The 19,006-nt window shown below is 49.9% G+C and overlaps 3 protein-coding genes across 7 annotated transcripts; 2 read left to right on the top strand and 1 right to left on the bottom strand.

Annotated features, from left to right (window-relative positions):
• Positions 1 to 503: 503 nt before the first annotated feature.
• On the top strand, positions 504 to 3,898 carry ZNF513 (zinc finger protein 513). The gene is made up of 4 exons (XM_063078522.1): positions 504 to 588; positions 829 to 984; positions 2,055 to 2,642; positions 2,733 to 3,898. Exons 1-4 carry the CDS (start codon positions 534 to 536, stop codon positions 3,557 to 3,559), a joined length of 1,626 nt encoding a protein of 541 aa, XP_062934592.1. The 5' UTR covers positions 504 to 533; the 3' UTR covers positions 3,560 to 3,898.
• Positions 3,899 to 4,006: 108 nt separating this feature from the next.
• SNX17 (sorting nexin 17) lies at positions 4,007 to 9,760 on the bottom strand. Of its 2 annotated transcripts, XM_063078523.1 has the most exons (15): positions 9,589 to 9,760; positions 9,055 to 9,129; positions 7,977 to 8,094; positions 7,389 to 7,453; positions 7,007 to 7,117; positions 6,803 to 6,893; positions 6,541 to 6,628; positions 6,223 to 6,292; positions 5,851 to 5,943; positions 5,555 to 5,758; positions 5,301 to 5,426; positions 5,093 to 5,170; positions 4,740 to 4,814; positions 4,607 to 4,648; positions 4,007 to 4,521 (listed from the first exon to the last, which is right to left on the bottom strand). In XM_063078523.1, exons 1-15 carry the CDS (start codon positions 9,649 to 9,651, stop codon positions 4,408 to 4,410), a joined length of 1,413 nt encoding a protein of 470 aa, XP_062934593.1. In that variant the 5' UTR covers positions 9,652 to 9,760; the 3' UTR covers positions 4,007 to 4,407. The 2 variants fall into 2 exon arrangements, with proteins under 2 accessions (XP_062934593.1, XP_062934594.1); XM_063078524.1 differs by lacking the exon at positions 5,555 to 5,758.
• Positions 9,761 to 9,953: 193 nt separating this feature from the next.
• On the top strand, positions 9,954 to 14,663 carry EIF2B4 (eukaryotic translation initiation factor 2B subunit delta). Of its 4 annotated transcripts, none has more exons than XM_063077991.1 (13): positions 9,954 to 10,065; positions 10,450 to 10,493; positions 10,817 to 10,952; positions 11,151 to 11,354; positions 11,630 to 11,712; positions 11,891 to 11,982; positions 12,219 to 12,333; positions 12,540 to 12,616; positions 12,910 to 13,012; positions 13,263 to 13,390; positions 13,528 to 13,705; positions 14,122 to 14,302; positions 14,421 to 14,663. In XM_063077991.1, exons 1-13 carry the CDS (start codon positions 10,035 to 10,037, stop codon positions 14,618 to 14,620), a joined length of 1,572 nt encoding a protein of 523 aa, XP_062934061.1. In that variant the 5' UTR covers positions 9,954 to 10,034; the 3' UTR covers positions 14,621 to 14,663. The 4 variants fall into 4 exon arrangements, with proteins under 4 accessions (XP_062934061.1, XP_062934060.1, XP_062934058.1 ...); XM_063077990.1 differs by having other exon boundaries at positions 11,148 to 11,354; XM_063077988.1 differs by lacking the exon at positions 9,954 to 10,065 and having other exon boundaries at positions 10,108 to 10,493; positions 11,148 to 11,354.
• Positions 14,664 to 19,006: the final 4,343 nt, after the last annotated feature.

Here is a 19,006-nt window from a genome sequence, read left to right as displayed (position 1 = left end):
TCATTGTATCCTGCTGCTGGCAGGCCAGTCTGATGTCGCGGCCCATCCTCGCCCCACCTGGAGTCGAACGAGTTCCTAGTTCCTCCAGGGAGGGGCCAGAACCGGGCGGGCGGGCCCCGGGCAGGGCTTCTCTTCGCCGGCTCGCCGGCCCGGTCTCGGTCTGGCCGCTGATTTGCTTGCCCGCGGCCTCCGTCACAATCACTTCCTGGTCACGCTGCTGGCGCTCACGCCGCTGCTGCTGCTCCGGACTACGCGTCCCGTGCGGCTCCGCGGCGGCGGAAGCGGAAGCGAGTACGGAGGTACCAGCTGGTCTCCGCAGGGGGGTAGGGGGCTCCATGAATGGAAGCGGCGGCGGCGGCGGGAGCGACCTGAGCTGGGCGCCAGGGCCAGGGCCGGGGGCAGCCCAGGGCCCGCGCCGCTGCATGGGGGCGGCCCGCGGGCCCTGAGAGGAAGGACGGGCGGGTGGGCCGAGTCGGGAGGGGCGGGGCCGGGCGGCCAGAGGCCGGAGGCGCGTCGGGCTGGAGCCGGTCACGATGCCCCGAAGGAAGCAAAGCCACCCGCAGCCCGTGAAATGCGAGGGGGTCAAAGGTCAGGGGTCAGGGGCCTTGAGGGGAGAGGAGAGAGGGTGGGGTCAGTGGAGTGGGTTCAGGTCAGGGTGGAGGGGGACTCCTGAGGGATGGGCTGGACGATTTGGACTCAGCTTCCCACCGAGGTACTAAGGAAACCCGAGAGGGTCAATGAGTACGGGAAGTGCGGTCCACGAGGGCTGGGTGCGGATGATGGGCACAGCTCCGGAGGGAGAATCCACAAGCCTCCTCCCCTCTTCAGTGGATACTGAGGACTCTCTCGACGAAGGACCGGGAGCCCTGGTATTGGAGAGTGATTTGCTACTAGGCCAAGATCTGGAGTTTGAGGAGGAAGAGGAAGAGGAGGAAGGTGACGGCAACAGTGATCAGCTCATGGGCTTCGAGAGAGACTCTGAAGGTGGGTCTTGGGGACTTGGTTAAGGATTAGTGACCAATGGGGACCCCAGTCCTTCAGGAAGCAGCTTAAGGTTTAGTGTCAGTGAGCAAAGCACCGTTTCCTGTCACAACGTAGGGGCTGGTTTAGTTTAAATTTGAGCTAGATTACTTCATTTGCTTAATGGTCTAGTTAGCTTCATCCCTTTTAGGTGAAGTTTTGGGGCCTGGTCCAAAGGTGGTATGAATGGGAGGGTGAGTGAATCACATGGAGCAACTGGTTAAAAGTAGGTGCCCATGCCCCCCTTCCCTAGCCTATTCCTTATGTGTGTTTAAGATGTTCAGGGAAGCAACATCTCTGTAAATCATTCAAGCTAGTACTTATGTCTAATCTAACTCCCTTTCACCTGCAGCACAAGCTCCTTTTGTATTGAGAGGTTTTAGTCTTTGCCCTTAAGTATCCTTCCACATTCCTCTTCCTTGTGCTCTTAACATCACCCTGCACTAATTTGCTGCACTACTTGCCCACTTATGGCACTTATGAAGGATGTTTTTGAAAGTCATTGAGGGAATCCATGTAAAAGGATCCATCCTTTAGGCATCCAAATGGTACTACACGTATTACTCTCATTGTTTCCACTTCTCTCCAAATTCTGTCTCACTCTTGAGATAGGTTTTATTTTATAATCAGCTCCATACTAAAAGGGGTCTTACTAATACAAACCAGAGAAAAAAGTCTCAGGCCTCTCTGCCTTTTGTATTTTTACTTTCTTATCCCAAGAATTAATAACATTATTGATTCATTTCAATCTGTGGTCCATTGTGAGCCTTTGATCCTTTTCCATTCAGTGGAACTAGGTACAGCTCAACTCTACCATCACTGGATTAGTCCAGGCTTTGAGGTAGACAATTCATGTTGAGTTTTCTGGAGTCACTGGAGGGGAGGCCTCGATCCCTAGGAGGGAATTACAGGGATCACCAAAGCTAAGAGAAAGGCATGGCCAAGCAAGTAGGGAGACCGTTAAGTGAAAAAGGGATAGTTTGGAGCCTGGTCCTACCTCATGCTGATGTCTCTTCTCATGTCTGCCTCACCAGGAGACTCTCTAGGGGCCAGGCCTGGGCTTCCCTACGGACTGAGCGACGATGAGTCTGGGGGCGGCCGGGCACTAAGTGCTGAGAGTGAAGTTGAAGAGCCAGCAAGGGGGCCAGGGGAGGCCAGGGGTGAGAGGCCAGGCCCAGCCTGCCAGCTGTGTGGGGGGCTGACAGGTGAGGGGCCATGCTGTGGGGCAGGAGGGCCGGGTGGGGGGCCCCCGCTGCCCCCACGGCTACTGTACTCATGCCGCCTCTGCGCCTTCGTGTCCCACTACTCGAGCCACCTGAAGCGGCACATGCAGACACACAGCGGGGAGAAGCCGTTCCGCTGTGGCCGCTGCCCCTACGCCTCAGCCCAGCTCGTCAACCTGACACGACATACTCGCACCCACACTGGCGAGAAGCCCTACCGCTGTCCCCACTGCCCCTTTGCCTGCAGCAGCCTGGGCAACCTGAGGCGGCATCAGCGTACCCACACGGGGCCCCCCACTCCTCCATGCCCGACCTGTGGCTTCCGCTGCTGTGCTCCACGACCAACCCGGCCTCCCAGTCCCACAGAGCAGGAGGGGGCAGTGCCTCAGCGATCTGAAGGTAAAAAGCCAGGGACCAAAGATCCTGGGACATGGGTGGTTGGCTCTGGGGATACTTAGATTCACAGCCCAGGTCTTCTTGTCCCCACAGATGCTCTGCTCCTTCCAGATTTGAGCCTCCATGTGCCACCAGGTGGTGCCAGTTTCCTGCCAGACTGTGGGCAGCTGCGGGGTGAAGGGGAGGGCCTGTGTGGGACTGGATCAGAACCACTGCCAGAGCTGCTGTTCCCTTGGACTTGCCGGGGCTGTGGACAAGAGCTGGAGGAGGGTGAGGGCAGCCGGCTGGGACCTGCCATGTGTGGGCGCTGCATGCAAGGAGAGGCTGGAGGGGGTGCCAGTGGGGGGCCCCAGGGTCCCAGTGACAAAGGCTTTGCCTGTAGCCTCTGCCCTTTTGCCACTCACTATCCCAACCACCTGGCCCGGCACATGAAGACACACAGTGGTGAGAAGCCCTTCCGCTGTGCCCGCTGTCCTTATGCCTCTGCTCATCTGGATAACCTGAAACGGCACCAGCGCGTCCACACAGGAGAGAAGCCCTACAAGTGCCCCCTCTGCCCCTATGCCTGTGGCAACTTGGCTAACCTCAAGCGTCACGGTCGCATCCATTCTGGTGACAAACCTTTTCGGTGCAGCCTTTGCAACTACAGCTGCAACCAGAGCATGAACCTCAAACGCCACATGCTGCGGCACACAGGCGAGAAGCCTTTCCGTTGTGCTACCTGCGCCTACACCACAGGCCACTGGGACAACTACAAGCGCCACCAGAAGGTGCATGGCCACGGTGGGGCAGGAGGGACTGGCCTCTCTGCCTCTGAGGGCTGGGCCCCACCTCATAGTCCACCCTCTGTTTTGAGCTCTCGGGGTCCGACAGCCTTGGGTGCTGCTGGTAGTCGGGCTCTCCATACAGACTCACCCTGAACTAGGTTCTTCTTCCCCAGGGCCCTATGGATTAGCCCCAACCCTCCTGTATATTTTATACAGACGGACTAGAAGCCACCTTCTTCCTCCCCCGCTGGCCAGGGGCTCCACACAGACTAATCTAGGTACCATATGGATCAGCCCAAACCTCATGGGCAGGGGCCCATATGGACCAGGGGCCTTGCCTTGACTGATGCACTTCATGAGCACAGTGAGAAGGGCTCTGTATTCACCTCCACTGCTTCCAGGGGCTGTGGACAAACTGGCTGGGGGACTGCCCAGCCTCCCACCTGTTTATTTAACTTATTTCAGTGCTTTATAATAAAGGAAACACTAACAAAGCCATGTCTATGCTGAATTGGCAGTGGCAAGCACAGTTTGGCCTCAGCCTTCGCATAGTAGTCCATGCTGTGATGGGGGAAGCAGGGGCACTGAGGGAACCAGAGGTAAGCAGCAATCAGGCTGAGTTTAATGATGGGGAGCTGGGCCAGACCATACACAGACCTCTGCCCATCCCCTTGGCCCACGGCCCTGAGAGGCCAGAAGCAGCCCATGGGGAGCTGTGGTTCCTCCCCAAGGCAGGTAGCCATGGTCCCTTGGACTTTGTGCAAAATACTAAATGCTAATTTGGCATCAAGGGCCAGCTCTGAAAAGACAGGGGGCAATCCTTTGTGCAGCCAGCCCAGTGGGGAAGGGAAGGTGGGTTAGGAGGCCCCTGGCCAAGAGGAGAAAAGGGGAAAGGAGGATGGGGAAAGGAAAAGACCCCCCCAGCTTGGGGGACACAGGCACAGGGCAAATTTCTGTAAATTCCTCAGGGATAGAGAGGGCAGACATCCAAGCAATGGAGATTATAGATCCTCATCTCCAATGCCCTCGAAGGCGAAATTGCCATGGACATCACTGGCACTGGCATCTGTGCTGGGACTGCCAATCCCCCGCAAGCTCACAGCACTCAGTTTACTCTGTAACAAAGGCAGGGTAGGGATCAGAGGGCTTGAGTCTACAAGATCCCCTACAAACACCAACCTCACCAACCCTGTAACTCACTGAGAGTTTGACCATGGACTCCCGGCTGGTATCAGGTGACTCCTGGGGAAGAGGAGGCAGAGGTGTTAGAGACTCACTGGGGGAGGTGAGGGAAGGCTGGGAGCCAGGGTGTGGACCAGGGGGTGATACTTACAAGCAGCGGTGGGGACTTCACTGCTTGCTGGCTGTCTGAGCGTCTCAGGGTGCCCCCCACCCGCCGGCGCAGCATCTGGGGACAGAGACACAAGCACTGATGATGGTGGGAATCATTCCCCCTTTAGAGGGCTGGCTGGTTAGCTCAGTTGGTTAGAGCACAGCCTTATAATACCAAGGTCATAGGTTCATATCCCTGTACTGGCCAGCCACCAAAAAAAAGAAGAAAGAGACTTGCTACTCATTCCCCTTTTAGAATCTCAATTACTTCTCCTCCTCAAGAGAAGTCTTGCATCTAGGAGAAAAGGCAGAGAGCACAACCATTCAGCTGCTTAGTTCACACTTGCTGCTTACCTTCCTCATACTGCCACCAGATTTCTTCACCATCAGTTCATCTACCATGGACTGCAAGCAGATGCTCATCATGATAGCCTGAGGGCAAGAAGAGAGCTCAGGCTCACTAGAGCACCCCTAAGACAAGGCCTCCCCTCATGTGGAATCCTGCAAGCCCTAGACTTGGGTATGTAAATGGCCCAGAGGAAGCCTGAGGGTGGACTCACACCTGGGGACTGGTGATGGTGACCCACTGTAGCCGGTCCTTGCTCATGAGGTATTCAAAAGCCAGTTCTAGGCGCACCTCACCCCGGCCCCGGCCCGGGCTGCTCGTGCCTCCACTGGGCAACGGCACCTGGGAGAAGAAGGGGAATTAGGCTGAGTTCATCCTCTCCAGCCTGCCTCGCATTGCAGCCCATTCCTAAAGCTCAAGGCTTGCCAGGCCCCCAACCCAAAAGGCATCCCCCTCCTACCCCAACTCACAGAGGAGGTGACCCGCCAGCATCGCATGCGGGTGACCCGGAAAGAGCCTTCACGGAGTTGCTGGCCAGGCAGGCGGAGCTGCAGGCTGAGCTCACTGTTCCCTGCGCTCACCACCACAGGACAGTCCTTCTCTGGGAAGTCAGCCACACAAGCATCGAAGCGCAAGTAGCCGTAGTGCCGCAGTGTCTGGGCCAACCGCAAGAACTGAAAAATGGTTACCATGTGGGGTTAGGAGGGGAAGCAGAACAGATCAGACAATGCAACCCCTTGGTAGGAGGCAGAGAGGCAGGACTCACCTCCTTTTTGGAGACCTTCTCTTGCAGAGATTTGAGCTGCCGGTGCTGCTCCTTGGTGACCAAGATCCACCCATGCTCAATATCTGACACCGTCTACAGTGGAGACAAGGAATGCGGGTTGGGGGCTCCCAGTCAGCAATCCCAGAAAAGTGTCCACAGTTACCTCTGTCCATCCTGACCCCTAGCCCCACAACTGAGTGACCTCTTTACAGTGAGTCCTTGACAGCAGCTTATAAAGTAGGGACAGTACATGTTGTGCCAGGAGCCCTGACAGTATTCTAGGAACTTCCCCATGAACTGGGAACAAAGACATGAAAGTGTGCTTGGGAAAGCATTTTCAGGGGAAGGGTTCTGAGGCAGCTCCAAGCTCACCTGAGCATAAAGCAGGTTCAGGCCAACCCGGTTCTCCATGACATCGTCATCATAGGCAGAGTCCCAATAACTGTGAGGCCAAGGGGTGGAAAGGGGTAATGGGGCTAAGCCAGGGTAAGGCAAGAGGTAGAATGGAAAATAGGGACAAAACAGGAGCAATCTGGAACTATCAGGGGCTAAAGGTGATATAGTGGGAGGAAGCTTGGGAGGCCTGGTAGAAATATCCAGTGCTACCCCATTGTCCAGATTATTCTGTCTCAATATGTGGACCAATAACCCAATCTAGCACCCTCCCCCTCCTCTAGGCCCAGCTCTGACCTCTTCCTTAGAACAATCTTATACTCTTGACTCCGAAGGCTGGTAACAGACACATAAGGCAGCTCAAACTCTTGCAACTTCCGTACAACTATGGGTTTAAAAAAAAAAAAAAAAAAGGAAAATGTCATGAGACTCAAAGGAAAATCAAGAAAGGAGTGTCCTGAGGAAATGCTCCATTCTGGGGGGGATGCTGGGGAGGAGGAAGGGGTGGCAAACTCACTACTGGAAGCACAATGAAGTGGTAAAGTCCAGAGAAACTCACAAGAAAAGGCTCCATCCTCTTTTTCTCGAACTAGGAAGAGACTAAAGTATCCGATCAAGTCATCTGGAAGATCCAGCTTTGTGGCCACAGCCTGGGGATAGGGATAAGAAGTACAACTCTTCATACTGGCTGGTTCCAGTCACCCCCAAGCCAGGGACCCAGGGGTGCAGAGGGAGGAGGGGCAATGCTGAACAAGCACCTCACCTCCAGGACATCCTCAGTCTGATCTGAAGTTAGCACATTGACCAGAACTTTCTGCCCGTTGCTGAGCAGCACTTCCAAGGAGACCTCCTCTGTGGGGACCTGTTGTGTCTCCTGTTGTGAGCATACATGGGGATGGGAGGCACTGCCTTGTTAACCCCTGCCCAGGGCCCACCTCTGACCCATCCCCAACTTTCTGTTTCTAGGTCTCTCTAGTGTCTATTCTCAGCTGCTAAATACAGGCATGGGTTTCCTTAATTTCATTGGTACAGCAGAAGCTCCATTCCATGAAAAAAGGTGCCAGAATGACTCCTCTGTAGCCATGTCATTAAAATGACGCGGCCCTCCAGCAAGGTCCTTCCCTTAGTCCTACCCAAAGCCTTACCTGTTGTGCCCGACGCAGGAAACTATTGAAGGTCTCACTGCTCCCAAGCAATGGGTCTTGCCGAACTGTGGGGAGAAGAGAACAATGTTCTAGTAACTTAGGACTTACTCTTGGCTCCCCCAGTCCTCCTCTTAGTAGGTCCCCCCGACCCCATTTCCTGGGCTGATGGTGGCCTGCCACGTCCCCCAGCTGGCCTCACCTCACTCACTGTTTGCATATATTCTTCACCTGCCCCACCCTTGGCTGCCATCTAGTTGAGTCCAGTCTATAGAACTAGGGAAATAACAAGGATGTTAATCTAAAGCACATCAGATACAAATTAAGTTCTCCCCACCAATCTAAATTGCTTTAAGACTATTTAGTGTTCTACTAGTATTTTTCATAGATGTTAGTGTCCAAATTGCTTTGCTAGTATATAGAGTTACACATCCTTGCAGCCTATTTACTCAGCTAATTAATTAACAGGTCAAACAAGAGCCTTCCCAGATCTAGAAATTTATTTTGAGGACCTTCTACAGAACCAGTTGTTTTTAGTCTCTACCCACAGTCCTCAACACAATCAGCCTAAAGCTCCCTCCAACCACTCACCAGCTTGCATGTACTTCTCTAACTGCTCTCTCCTCTGTTCTACCTCAGCAGGTGTCAGAGAGAACAGCTTCTTTGGGGGGAATGCAGGAAGCACATTGGCCCCATACTCCTTCCGAAGCTATTTAGAGAAAGAAATACAACCTTTCATGTAAACAGAAAATGAGACGAAGCAATTTAGACTCATAATGTTCTCTTGGGCTCCCCTATCTACCCTGGTCATCTGGGAAACAATTCCTTTGGTAGAGATAGCATCTCAAGTGAGCTTTTCCAGATATAAGTTCTATCTTACTGTGTACAAGTCAGCCTCTTCCCAGTGTGGGGAGGGGTTGTATGGGGACAGGACCCATAGGGAGACCTTTGATTATGTGGCAAGACTGTTCATTGAACTCTCACAGGAAGGAAAGGGCTTTATAAGGAAAATTCATGTGCATAAATAGGTAAAAAAGCTAAGTATTTCACAAGCATCTTAGAGCTTAACAGGAAGCTGAAGATCAAGGAATGCATTTTTCAGCTGTAGAAACTGAGGCCCACAGAATTAGGTAACTTGCTAAGGGTTGTACGACTAATTATCAGTAGAACCAGGACCCTCTACTGAGTTTAGAGTTCACAATCTGGTGAGGAAGGCAAAGAAACACTGCATCACACATATGTAACGATAACTGGGACGGTTACACACAGTGAAATGAGCCAAAGAGCACACAAGGAAATCGGCGGTTTGTCTAAACAAGGAAAAAAATTTCAAGTTGCAGCTCAGATGACAGAAGGAATGTACTTTGGGGTTCGGTTTTTCCATGCGGGGACAAAGGCTGAAGAGCAGTAAGACGGGACAAAGAATCAGGAAGGAGGTGTGAGAGTATAGGGAGGAGCAGTTATTACAGACATTAAGCATTTCAGGGAGTTCCCCCGAAATGTCAGATAAAGTCAAACACCGGACCCTCCCCTGAGACCCCTTCCCTGTGGCAGTGATCAAAAGGTAACTACAGCTTTCGAGAACCCAAACAGAAGGAAAATGGAGATATTGATGCCCACGTGTAGAAAAGGGCTTCAAGCTGCCTCAAGGGACGGGTGTCAGTCCCACCTGTTCGTGCAGCCCCAAGAGTTGGCTGTAGCGCACCCGACAGTGGAGGACTCCATTCACGTGAATGTTATAGGCCTGAGGACACAAAAGCAGGCAAACATTTTAGGGTCGCGGTCTGGGCTACCCCTTTGAGAACCCTGGCCGGAAATCGTCTGTCAACTCAATCTGAGTAACGCGCCGAGACCTCCCGAGGGTTAGTCTGTTTTCCCCAGGACCAGGTCCCAAAGCCAAAGAGCCAGTCCGTGGGCAACTCGGGAGCTTGTGCTGCAGTCTCTCTCCCTAAAAGGCTAGTGACGCCCACCAGAGCAGCCGCGGCCTAGCCGGGGTAGGCGACCCAGCCGAACAAAGGACCTAGAAGAGCTGGGACGTCCTCTGGACGATCTGAGACATGAGATGCGCTCCCAGTAAGGGCAACGGGAGTCGGCGGCCCAAGCCCAGGCCGCAAGGGTGGCAGCCAGGCCTCGGAGGCCGCTCCGAGAGGGCGCTGGCCCGTTATCCCCGCCCCTGGCCGGCCCGGCTCCGGCCGCTCCTCACCACGTAGGCGGAGCCGCCGCTGTCCCCGCTGCGGGACTCGGTTTCAGGAATGGAAAAGTGCATGTTCCCTACGACAGGGCCAGGCCAGGATCCAGACTGTGAAGGCCGCAGCACCTCTGCACGCTCGCCTCCACTGCTCAGCGCGTCCCCGCAGCCTCACTCGCCATTTTGGGGGGCCTGAGATGGGAGGAGGGAAGGGGGTAGGACGTCGGCTCTGGAGCGCAGCTCTCCCAGCATGCTGGGAATCGTAGTCTAGAGGGCAAGAGGAGACTGTCGGGACTAGGAGCGCAAAGTTGAAATGGTCCTCATCGCGATCCGTAGCCCGGGGCGGGGCCCCAGTGCACGCCGGAGATTGTAGTCCGCTTGCGGCTGCGTGAGGCGGCTGGCGGATTAGAGCCCTGGGACGGCCCAGTGACTGCGGCGGGCACAGCTTAGGGCGGAGGGTGATGGCTGCTGTGGCTGTGGCTCTTCGCAAGGGTGAGTGACGGGCCGGGCGCTCCAACAGGTACGCGAGCCGACGAGCTCCGGACGGCTAGTGCTGGGTCCTGAGCTGCTTTGGGCCCTGTCGTTCCGTTCCGGCGCCACTCCGGCCTCTGGTACACATAGTTTGGACGCAGCCCCGTGCCGCGTACCGGCTGGTTCCCGTGAGAAGGCTGGGCGGCCCCTCCTTTCTCCCTTCCCCGCCTTCCCTTTGATCGTGCAGCGCAGCGCGTCCCCACGCGGATCCCTGCTTGGCTCGCCTCGCGCCTGGCGGTGGAGCCGTGTTCATGCCAACCCAGCAGCCAGCTGCGCCGAGGACGAGTCCTCCCAAGCCCTCCCGGAGCCTCTCTGGCTCACTTTGTGCCCTGTTTTCTGATATAGACTCGGGATCCGGGATGAAGCCGGAGCTATCTCCTCGTCCTGGGGTAAGTGAGGGTGACCTCCCAAGCCGCCTGCCGAGAGCTAGGCAGGAGGCTGTGTCAGCTGCATTCCGCCCCAACTCCCATCCTTTCAGTTTATTTCTTAGTAAAGCCAGGAGATTTTACAGGGTTTTTTCAACCCTAAGGGCATGTCACTGTGACCCTGGAGGAAAAGCTTCGACCCCTGTGGGATGTAAGCTTGTAACAGGTAGCTCGTGAAAGTGAGGAGCATTAAGGTCTTAACCTTGTGGGGGTCTTGTAAGCATCCAGTGGTGTTTACTAACCTTTGGGTTGTTGTGGGAGAGACGTATCTTATGTCTGTGTCTCAGGCAGGGGGAAGGGATATGACCCAAGAAGAGAAGCTTCAGCTTCGCAAGGAAAAGAAACAACAGAAGAAGAAACGGAAGGAAGAAAAGGGGACAGAACCAGAAACTGGCTCTGCTGTATCTGCAGCCCAATGTCAAGGTGCGGGGTGCTTTTTGAAGGGCTGGGGTGTGGAGCTGGTAGAGGGATGTGCTAGGAGAGAGGAGGGGGAGTCAGGACAAAGTTGGTTTGAGCAAGTGAAAAGTGAAGAAGTTTAGATAAACAGGGAGAGAAACTTTGCTGGGGCACTAGATATCACCTGTCTGGGGCTTGGACATCTCTTCCATATACTCTTAGTAGACCCAACCAGAGAACGACCAGGACCTGGCAGTCAGTTGGGCACTCCTGGGGAGAAAGTTCCAGCTGGTCGGAGTAAGGCAGAACTTCGTGCTGAGCGGCGAGCCAAGCAGGAGGCTGAGCGGGCCCTGAAACAGGCAAACAAAGGAGAGCGAGGGGGGCCACCTCCTCAGGCCTGCCCCAGCACAGCTGGAGAGACCCCCTCAGGTATCTTCTTTTCATTTCAAGATCTCTGTTACTCCTAATTCTTGTGCCAGCTCAAGCTTCCCATAGTAAAACAGCTCTGTCCTCCCCCTCTTACCTTGGTGCCTATAGTTCAAAATTCTTTTCTCAATCCCCTCCTACCTCTATTTCTTGTTCTACTCTATTCTCCCTTGTTTTTTTCCCCCATCCTATTTTTCTTCATGTCTCTTATGCCCTTAAGAACAAATTACCCATGTGGGGACCTACAGCATCTTGAAAACATGACCATTATCTTTTAGGAGTGAAGCGCCTCCCTGAGTACACTCAGGCTGATGACCCCGCACTTCTGAGAAAGCTTGTTAAAAAACCAGAGCGACAACAGGTAGGAAGTGGTTTTGGTGCATGGCTAGAGAGAGGGAGGAAAGGTACTTGGGGTGAAATGAGACCCCGGGGAAGAATGAGTATTTGGATCAGAGTAGTCTCACTGTTCACTTGCTTTCCAGCTTCATCCAATAAGTTTTAACTTGGGGCCATTGGTCCTATTCCCTTGTTTTGTCAAGGTTCCTACCCGAAAGGATTATGGATCCAAAGTCAGTCTCTTCTCCCATCTACCCCAATACAGCAGACAAAATTCTCTGACCCAGTATATGAGGTAGGATCCTATGACATTGTCATAGCTTTTTAACTCTGAGGAGTTTAAGTAAATTGGTAATGAAAGTAGGTGGATGTTTGAGATGGGATCTGTGGGAAGAAGTATGAACTCAAGGCAAAACTCTAGAGGAAATGGGGGAGTCTGTGCTAGTGAAGGAAGGTCCTTTTCATCAGGGGCAGGTGGGCAGTAGCTGCTCAAGCTCCGTTGCAAAGTATGTGATACTGCCATCCCATCAGCATCCCATCCTCTGTGATCCACCCAGCCATGGTGCGACTTGGCCTGCAATACTCCCAGGGCCTGGTCAGCGGCTCCAATGCCCGGTGTATTGCCCTACTTCATGCCTTACAGCAGGTATGCCCTGTCCTGTTTTGTTTATGACCCAACCCCACATTCCCCAACACTACCCCAGCTTCTCCCACCCAAAGCAATTTCTGAGGGAAAGAGGGAATGACCCCCACCCACAGAACCCTTTCCTCAGTGAAGCCTACCCATCCATATCTCCCTTTCAGAAACCTTTATTAAAGGACATTTTGCTGATCAACTTGTGTACTCTATAGGTGATTCAGGATTATACAACGCCTCCCAATGAGGAACTCTCAAGGGATCTAGTAAATAAATTGAAACCCTACATTAGGTAAGGACAACAACTGCAAGTCCACTGCCACCTTATCTAGTCCTTTTCCTTTCTTGTACTCTTTCTCTTCCTCTTTCACTATATTTTTGTATTTTCCTATTTTCTTTTTTATTTTGGCAGCTGGCCTGTATGGGGATCCAAACTCGTGACCTTGGTGTTATATAAGGTCATGCTCTACCCAACTGAGCTAACTGTCCAGCCCCGGTTCCCTGTTTTCTTTTTAAAGATATTTTTTAAAATGAAAGCTTTGAAGTTGTAATAAGTTGCATGAATGTAAGGTGTTGTCGTTGTAGCTTCCTGACTCAGTGCCGTCCCCTGTCAGCGAGCATGTGCAATGCCATCAAGTTCCTTAACAAGGAAATCACCGCTGTGAGCAGCTCCAAGCGGGAAGAGGAGGTGAGTATGAGGAATGGGAAAAGCGTGCGTCTGTGGGTAGAGTCAAGAAACATGTTCAGAAAGCCCAGGAAGGCCAACACAGCCATTCTTTCCTAGTCAAGGGTTAAGGAAGTGATTGGGGTAGTCTGACTTGTGCTATGCTTGGGCTCCCTTTGGGCCCATTGTAATACATATATTCAAAAATTTGGCATGATAATCAGAGAAAGAAATGTGTCCATTTCTTGTTCCCTAAGCATCTCACTCTATTTAGGCCAAGTCAGAACTTGGAGCAGCCATTGATCGATATGTACAAGAGAAGATTGTACTTGCAGCTCAGGCAATATCACGCTTTGCTTACAAGAAGATCAGTAATGGAGATGTGATCCTGGTATATGGATGGTATGGTCCAGATCCTGTGACTGAAACAATTGGGGAATGGAGTGATCTGAAAAATGAACTACACCCTTACCTTTATGAATGAGCTGGTCATCATGTAGTGATATCTATAACTGAGTCCTCCTCTCCATTCACTCTAGCTCATCTTTGGTATCACGAATTCTTCAGGAGGCTTGGACTGAGGGTCGGCGGTTTCGGGTGGTAGTGGTGGACAGCCGGCCACGGCTGGAGGGAAAGCACATGCTACGTTCCCTGGTCCGTGCTGGGGTCCCTGCCTCCTACGTGCTGATTCCTGCAGCCTCTTATGTGCTCCCAGAGGTGAGGGTAGAGGAAACGGACTCCAAAATTGGATGTAGAAGGGCGTAGTAAGAGACATAATCCCATCTTCCCAAAGTTATAATTATTTAGAAACACTGGAATTATATAGCCCTGTTTACATTTAATAGGAAAAACACCTATAGCCTCCTATAGCACAGTCTAGCTATTACAAGAACATTATGTTAAACCAGCATCCACCAAAAGGGATCAGGACAAAAGTAATTTCAAAGTTTAGTTTTCCTGTGGGAGGTTTGGTGGGTCAGTGGTCTGGCATTTTCTAAGAAGAGGAGCCATCATTAAGATTTGTTACTTGTCTTAATGCTGTCCTGGACAGAAGTGGGGGACCTTATTCTGCATCTGTCCAACATATGGCTTTTTTTTTTTTCTTCCCCTTCCTCACTCTTCAAAACAAACAGGTTTCTAAGGTACTATTGGGAGCTCATGCACTCCTGGCCAATGGGTCTGTGATGTCACGGGTAGGGACAGCACAGCTGGCCCTGGTTGCTAGAGCCCATAATGTACCAGTGCTAGTCTGCTGTGAAACATACAAGTTTTGTGAGCGCGTGCAGACTGATGCCTTCGTCTCTAATGAGCTAGGTAAGGGGGATAGGAGACAAGCTTCCAGAGGGACCTGAGAAGATCTGAGAGGGAGAGGGGGAGGTTAAAGTACAACTTTTTTTCTAAAAGGATATAATGGGTATACCTCTTATTGCAGATGACCCTGATGATCTGCAGTGTGAGCGGGGAGAACATGTGGCCCTGGCTAACTGGCAGAACCACCCATCCTTACGGTTGTTGAATTTGGTCTATGATGTAACTCCCCCAGAGCTCGTAGATCTGGTGATCACGGAGCTGGGAATGATCCCTTGCAGTTCTGTACCAGTTGTCCTACGAGTCAAGAGCACTGACCAGTGATGGGAAAGCAGAGGGTCAATAAATGATATACTCCCTACCGTCAGCAACTCTGCTGCCTTTGCATCTCTTTTAGCACCTCTGCCACTTTAGTTAGGAGTCCAGAGTCCCCAACCCCTCTTTATCACCTGCTAACTAACCTCAGACCTTTGTGGGACCTCTCAGGTAAACTGAATCCATGCCAGTGCTATGGGACCAAGGTGAAGGTCAAAAACTATGGAGCCAAGGGCCGAGCCCGTGGCGCACTCGGGAGAGTGCGGCGCTGGGAGTGCGGCGACGCTCCCGCCGTGGGTTCGGATCCTATATAGGGATGGCCGGTGCACTCACTGGCTGAGTGCCGGTCACGAAAAAGACAAAAAAAAAAAAAAAAAAAAAAAACTATGGAGACCAAAAAGTATACAAGTTATCAATCATTTATCGAGCATCTACATGCCAGACACTGAGCTTGGTATGAAGAGGAATAAGGACAAATAAGTTCTTACCTTAGTAAAAAGTTAGTATTTATTGAGTACTTACTGTGTATCAGAAACTGTTCTGAGCCATTTTTTACCCATTTAGGACGATTAATATAACCCTATGAAGTCAATTAGCTTTTACAGATGAGAAAATGGAGGCACAGAAAGGTTAACACAGCTAAGGCACAGAGAGGTTAAGTTACTTGCCCAAAGTAACACAACTACTCAGTAACTAAACTTGACTCAAGATCTCAGGACATAATCTCAGGCAGTCTGGATCCAGAGACTGTGCCCTTAACTTTTATAGTATATGCCTTTAAGGAGCACTTACGGTGTAGGAAGACAGATAATATGTGCACTACGAGATAAACTCTACTAGTATGAATAAAATTCCTTGGAAGGACCAAGGATGATGCCACTGGGTCTAGTAAGGTTGGTGAAGACTTCACAAGCAGCATCTGACCTAGTCCTTGAAAGATAAATAATTTCCCAGTTGTAAAAGAATGGGAAGGCAGATCAGCAGAGGAAATAGCTGGAACACAGAAAGAATAAGCTTAAGATGAGAGGCCAATTTGAAAGTGTCAAGTAGTGTGGTCTATTATTATTTAATCACTTATAACAGAATACCTAAAACTGAGTAACTTATAAAGAAACAAAACTTATCTTTACAGTTTTGGAGGCTGGGAAGTCCAAAGTCCAGAGGGTGCATCTGGTGAGGGCCTTCGTGGTGGGGCCCATCAGCAGAGTCCTGAGGCAGGAGGCAGTGGAGGATATCACAGGGAGAGAGGACTGAGCAAGAGTGCACCCACATGCTTTCTTCCTCTCCTTTTAAAGCCCACAGTCTACTCCCTGATAACCCATTAACCCATGAACAGATTAATCAAATCACCTCCCAAGGGCCCTCCCTTTCATTTTGTTTTTATTTATTTCTCTTTGGGGTGGCTGGGCGGTATGGGAATCCAAACCTATGACCTTGGTGTTATAAGGCTGCACTCTAACCAACTAACTGGCCAGCCTAGGCTCCTCCTTTCAAATAGTCTGATTTCCCATCCTCTTAATCCTGTTACAAAGGGGATCAAACTCCAGTGAGTTCTGGGGTACTTTCAAACCATAAAATGTGGGGAGGCTAGAACTGAGGCTTAATGTTGAGAGTGATAAAGCAACAGAGATAGGTTGGGGCCAGATTGTGAGAGTCTTAACACCAGTTAGTTTAAAAAGGGAGAGTCATCCATTTTGTGTGTGTATGTATTTTGTTTTTATTTGGCAGCTGACCAGTAAGGGGATCTGAACCCTTGACCTTTGTGTTATCAGCACCACACTCTAACCAACGTGTTTGTGCGTTTTACTGAAAATTTTCAAGGAGCACAAAAGGAGAGTGAACTATACAAAGAATCCCCATCACCAGATGCAACAATTACCAAGATTTACTACATTTGCTTTCTCTTTTTGTTCCTTTTGTTTTCCTTGCTTAAGTTACTTTAGACCAATCCCAGACATTATATAATTTCAGTCGTATAAACTTCAATATGTATCTCTTTAAGAATATGGAAATATACCATAATGTCATTATGACACTTATTAAATAATACTTTCTTATAATTATCCAATCCATATCAAATTTCTTTGATTGTCTCAAAAATAGCTTTTTTTATAATTGGTTTGAGTCAGGATCTAAACAGATCCACACACTGCATTCGGTTGCTTTCTCTTAACAAGCAGTCTTCCCTCCCCCCTTCTTTTCTCATGACATCAACTTATAGAAACCTTTTGCTTTGTTGTGGTGTCATTTAACTCATTCCTCTAAGCCCTGTATTTCTACTTAACTTTTTGGGCAAGAATAGGAGAGTACTTCAAAAAGTACTCTCGCATATTCATATTTTAATTCTATTTTCAACTAACTTTTTGAAGTACTCTCATACAGTCATGTGCCCCATACATGATGGTGATTGGAGCAATAGAGGTTATACCATATAGCCTAGGTGGGCAAATGCTATACAATCTCGGTTTGTGTAAGTACATTCTATGATGTTCGTACAACGATGAAATCGCCTAACAATGCATTTCTCAGAACATATTCCCATCATTAAGTGACAGATGACTGCACTTAATAAGTGGTTCTAGGTGCTTCATGTTGCCTTACATCAGGAGGCAAACAAGGACTGGTTGTTTCATTTTCAGTGATGAGTGAGTCCAGGCGTTTTAAAGCTTCCCCCAAACCTTTCATTTAGTGGTTTCATCCACTGGTGATTGTTGCCAATATTATTTCACTGGGAGAAGCAAAATGATGATTTTTCTAATTCTATCGTTCTTTCCACATTTACTAGCCAATAACCTTCCATAAATAACTCTTCACCAGTTAGGTATTCTGAACTACAATTCATACTGGAAAGGCAGGATAAATGCTTAATTCTTTCCTTTTATTTGCCACTTTTCAGTAATCAGTCACTATTACTTCCCGTGGTGTACAATAAGTAGTTGATTTTTTGGCTTTCTTTTTTTCTTAGATTATGCGCTCATGGAATTTTATATATTGAGCATACCACTCAATCATCAAAATTAAGCAGAGGATAAACAAGGGTCAGCTTTATATTTTAGAAAGATAAGTGGTAGAGAATGGAGGTAGAGAAATCAGTTACAACATTGCTTGTCAATCAAAATTACAAATGCACCTAAACTTTGGTTCAGCAATTCCACTTCTAGGAAATTATCCTACCCATATAGTTGCACATGTTTAAAGTAACTTAGATACAAAGTTATTTATAGCAGCACTATTTATAACAGCAAAAGACTGGAAACCAACTAAATACTCACTAATAATAAGACTAATTAAATTTTACTACACCCATACAATTAAATAGTCATAACAAACAACGAGGAAGGTTTTTATGGACAGAAATGGAACAATCTGCAAGGTACACTCAGAAGAAGTAAGGTATAGGACTGTAAGTAAGTTGCTGTTTGAATTAAAAAGGGGAAGGTTGGCAGGTTAGCTGGTTAGTTGGTTACAGACGGTGTTATAACGCCAAGGTTAAGGGTACAGATCCCCCTACTGGCCAGCAGACAGAAGAAAAAAAAAATCTGAATTAAAAAGGGGAAAAGATATACATGTATTTGCAGATGTGTATAAATACATACAATGTCTTGGGCTGATAACAAGAAACTGGTTGGCTGGAGATAGAGGTGGAAAGGAGTCTTCACTTTATACCCTTTTAGAGCTACTTGAATGTTTTATTTCAAAAATAAATAAATTACTCATTTAAAAAGAGATTTTGCAATAATTTAAGTCAAAGCCTAATGTGAGGCAGCAGGAATGAGACAGATCTGTTCATTATGAAAGCGTAAATGTTTGAGACTGAGAGCTGTCCATCACATAAGCATGCAGGAGCTAGCTAAGACCTAAAAGGAGCAAGGGGACACCCAATTCCATTCCCATCCCACCCGCTTAGTAGCCAAAAGACAAGTTAAGGGGGTGGGATGGGAGTCGAATTGGTTATCAACCCTTCCTATTTCAGGCCTTAACTAGCTCCTCCCATACTTTTCTTAAATTGTTTGTGCAACCCAGGGGAATTTAATGGGTAAGATTATCTGGAAGAGAAAGGTTGGTTACTTCACCCTTTCTTGTCCATATTTACACATCCCGCACTCCTACCGAGTATGTGAAAACCGGAGAAATTTATATGGCTCTAAATGCCTTAGGACAGGACTTGTTGCATTCGATCCTTCTCCACCTCTTCCCACCTTCCACTGAGGGAATGCAGCAAGGCCTCCGACCAAGGCCAGGGACCAAGGTCAAGGGTCACTCTAGGAGTGCAGCGTTCCCACCCCAGGTCAGGCTTTTCTACTCCTGCTCCTTCCCTTCCTTCTTCTTTTTCCAACCCCCCATACATTTTCTTCCTGTCTCGGGTCCACCCCCGACTTCACTAGTGGCAGAGGC

This window comes from Cynocephalus volans, chromosome 14 (assembly GCF_027409185.1).
Source record: "Cynocephalus volans isolate mCynVol1 chromosome 14, mCynVol1.pri, whole genome shotgun sequence".
NCBI classification, from domain to species: domain Eukaryota; kingdom Metazoa; phylum Chordata; class Mammalia; order Dermoptera; family Cynocephalidae; genus Cynocephalus; species Cynocephalus volans.
Note: the sequence above shows the minus strand (reverse complement) of the source record. Positions and strands in the feature narration are given on the sequence as shown.

Excerpts from the sequence above, each read along its gene's own strand:
- SNX17 (XM_063078523.1), bottom strand. The coding sequence starts at position 9,651 with ATGCACTTTTCCATTCCTGAAACCGAGTCCCGCAGCGGGGACAGCGGC. Across the intron at positions 6,894-7,006 it reads AGACTGAGGATGTCCTGGAG|GCTGTGGCCACAAAGCTGGA; the intron begins GTGAGGTGCTTG and ends CCCTATCCCCAG. Across the intron at positions 5,171-5,300 it reads TCACCATCACCAGTCCCCAG|GCTATCATGATGAGCATCTG; the intron begins GTGTGAGTCCAC and ends TCTTGCCCTCAG.
- EIF2B4 (XM_063077988.1), top strand. The coding sequence starts at position 10,356 with ATGCCAACCCAGCAGCCAGCTGCGCCGAGGACGAGTCCTCCCAAGCCC. Across the intron at positions 10,953-11,147 it reads ATCTGCAGCCCAATGTCAAG|TAGACCCAACCAGAGAACGA; the intron begins GTGCGGGGTGCT and ends ATATACTCTTAG. Across the intron at positions 11,355-11,629 it reads AGCTGGAGAGACCCCCTCAG|GAGTGAAGCGCCTCCCTGAG; the intron begins GTATCTTCTTTT and ends ATTATCTTTTAG.
- ZNF513 (XM_063078522.1), top strand. The coding sequence starts at position 534 with ATGCCCCGAAGGAAGCAAAGCCACCCGCAGCCCGTGAAATGCGAGGGG. Across the intron at positions 589-828 it reads GAAATGCGAGGGGGTCAAAG|TGGATACTGAGGACTCTCTC; the intron begins GTCAGGGGTCAG and ends TCCCCTCTTCAG. Across the intron at positions 985-2,054 it reads CTTCGAGAGAGACTCTGAAG|GAGACTCTCTAGGGGCCAGG; the intron begins GTGGGTCTTGGG and ends CTGCCTCACCAG.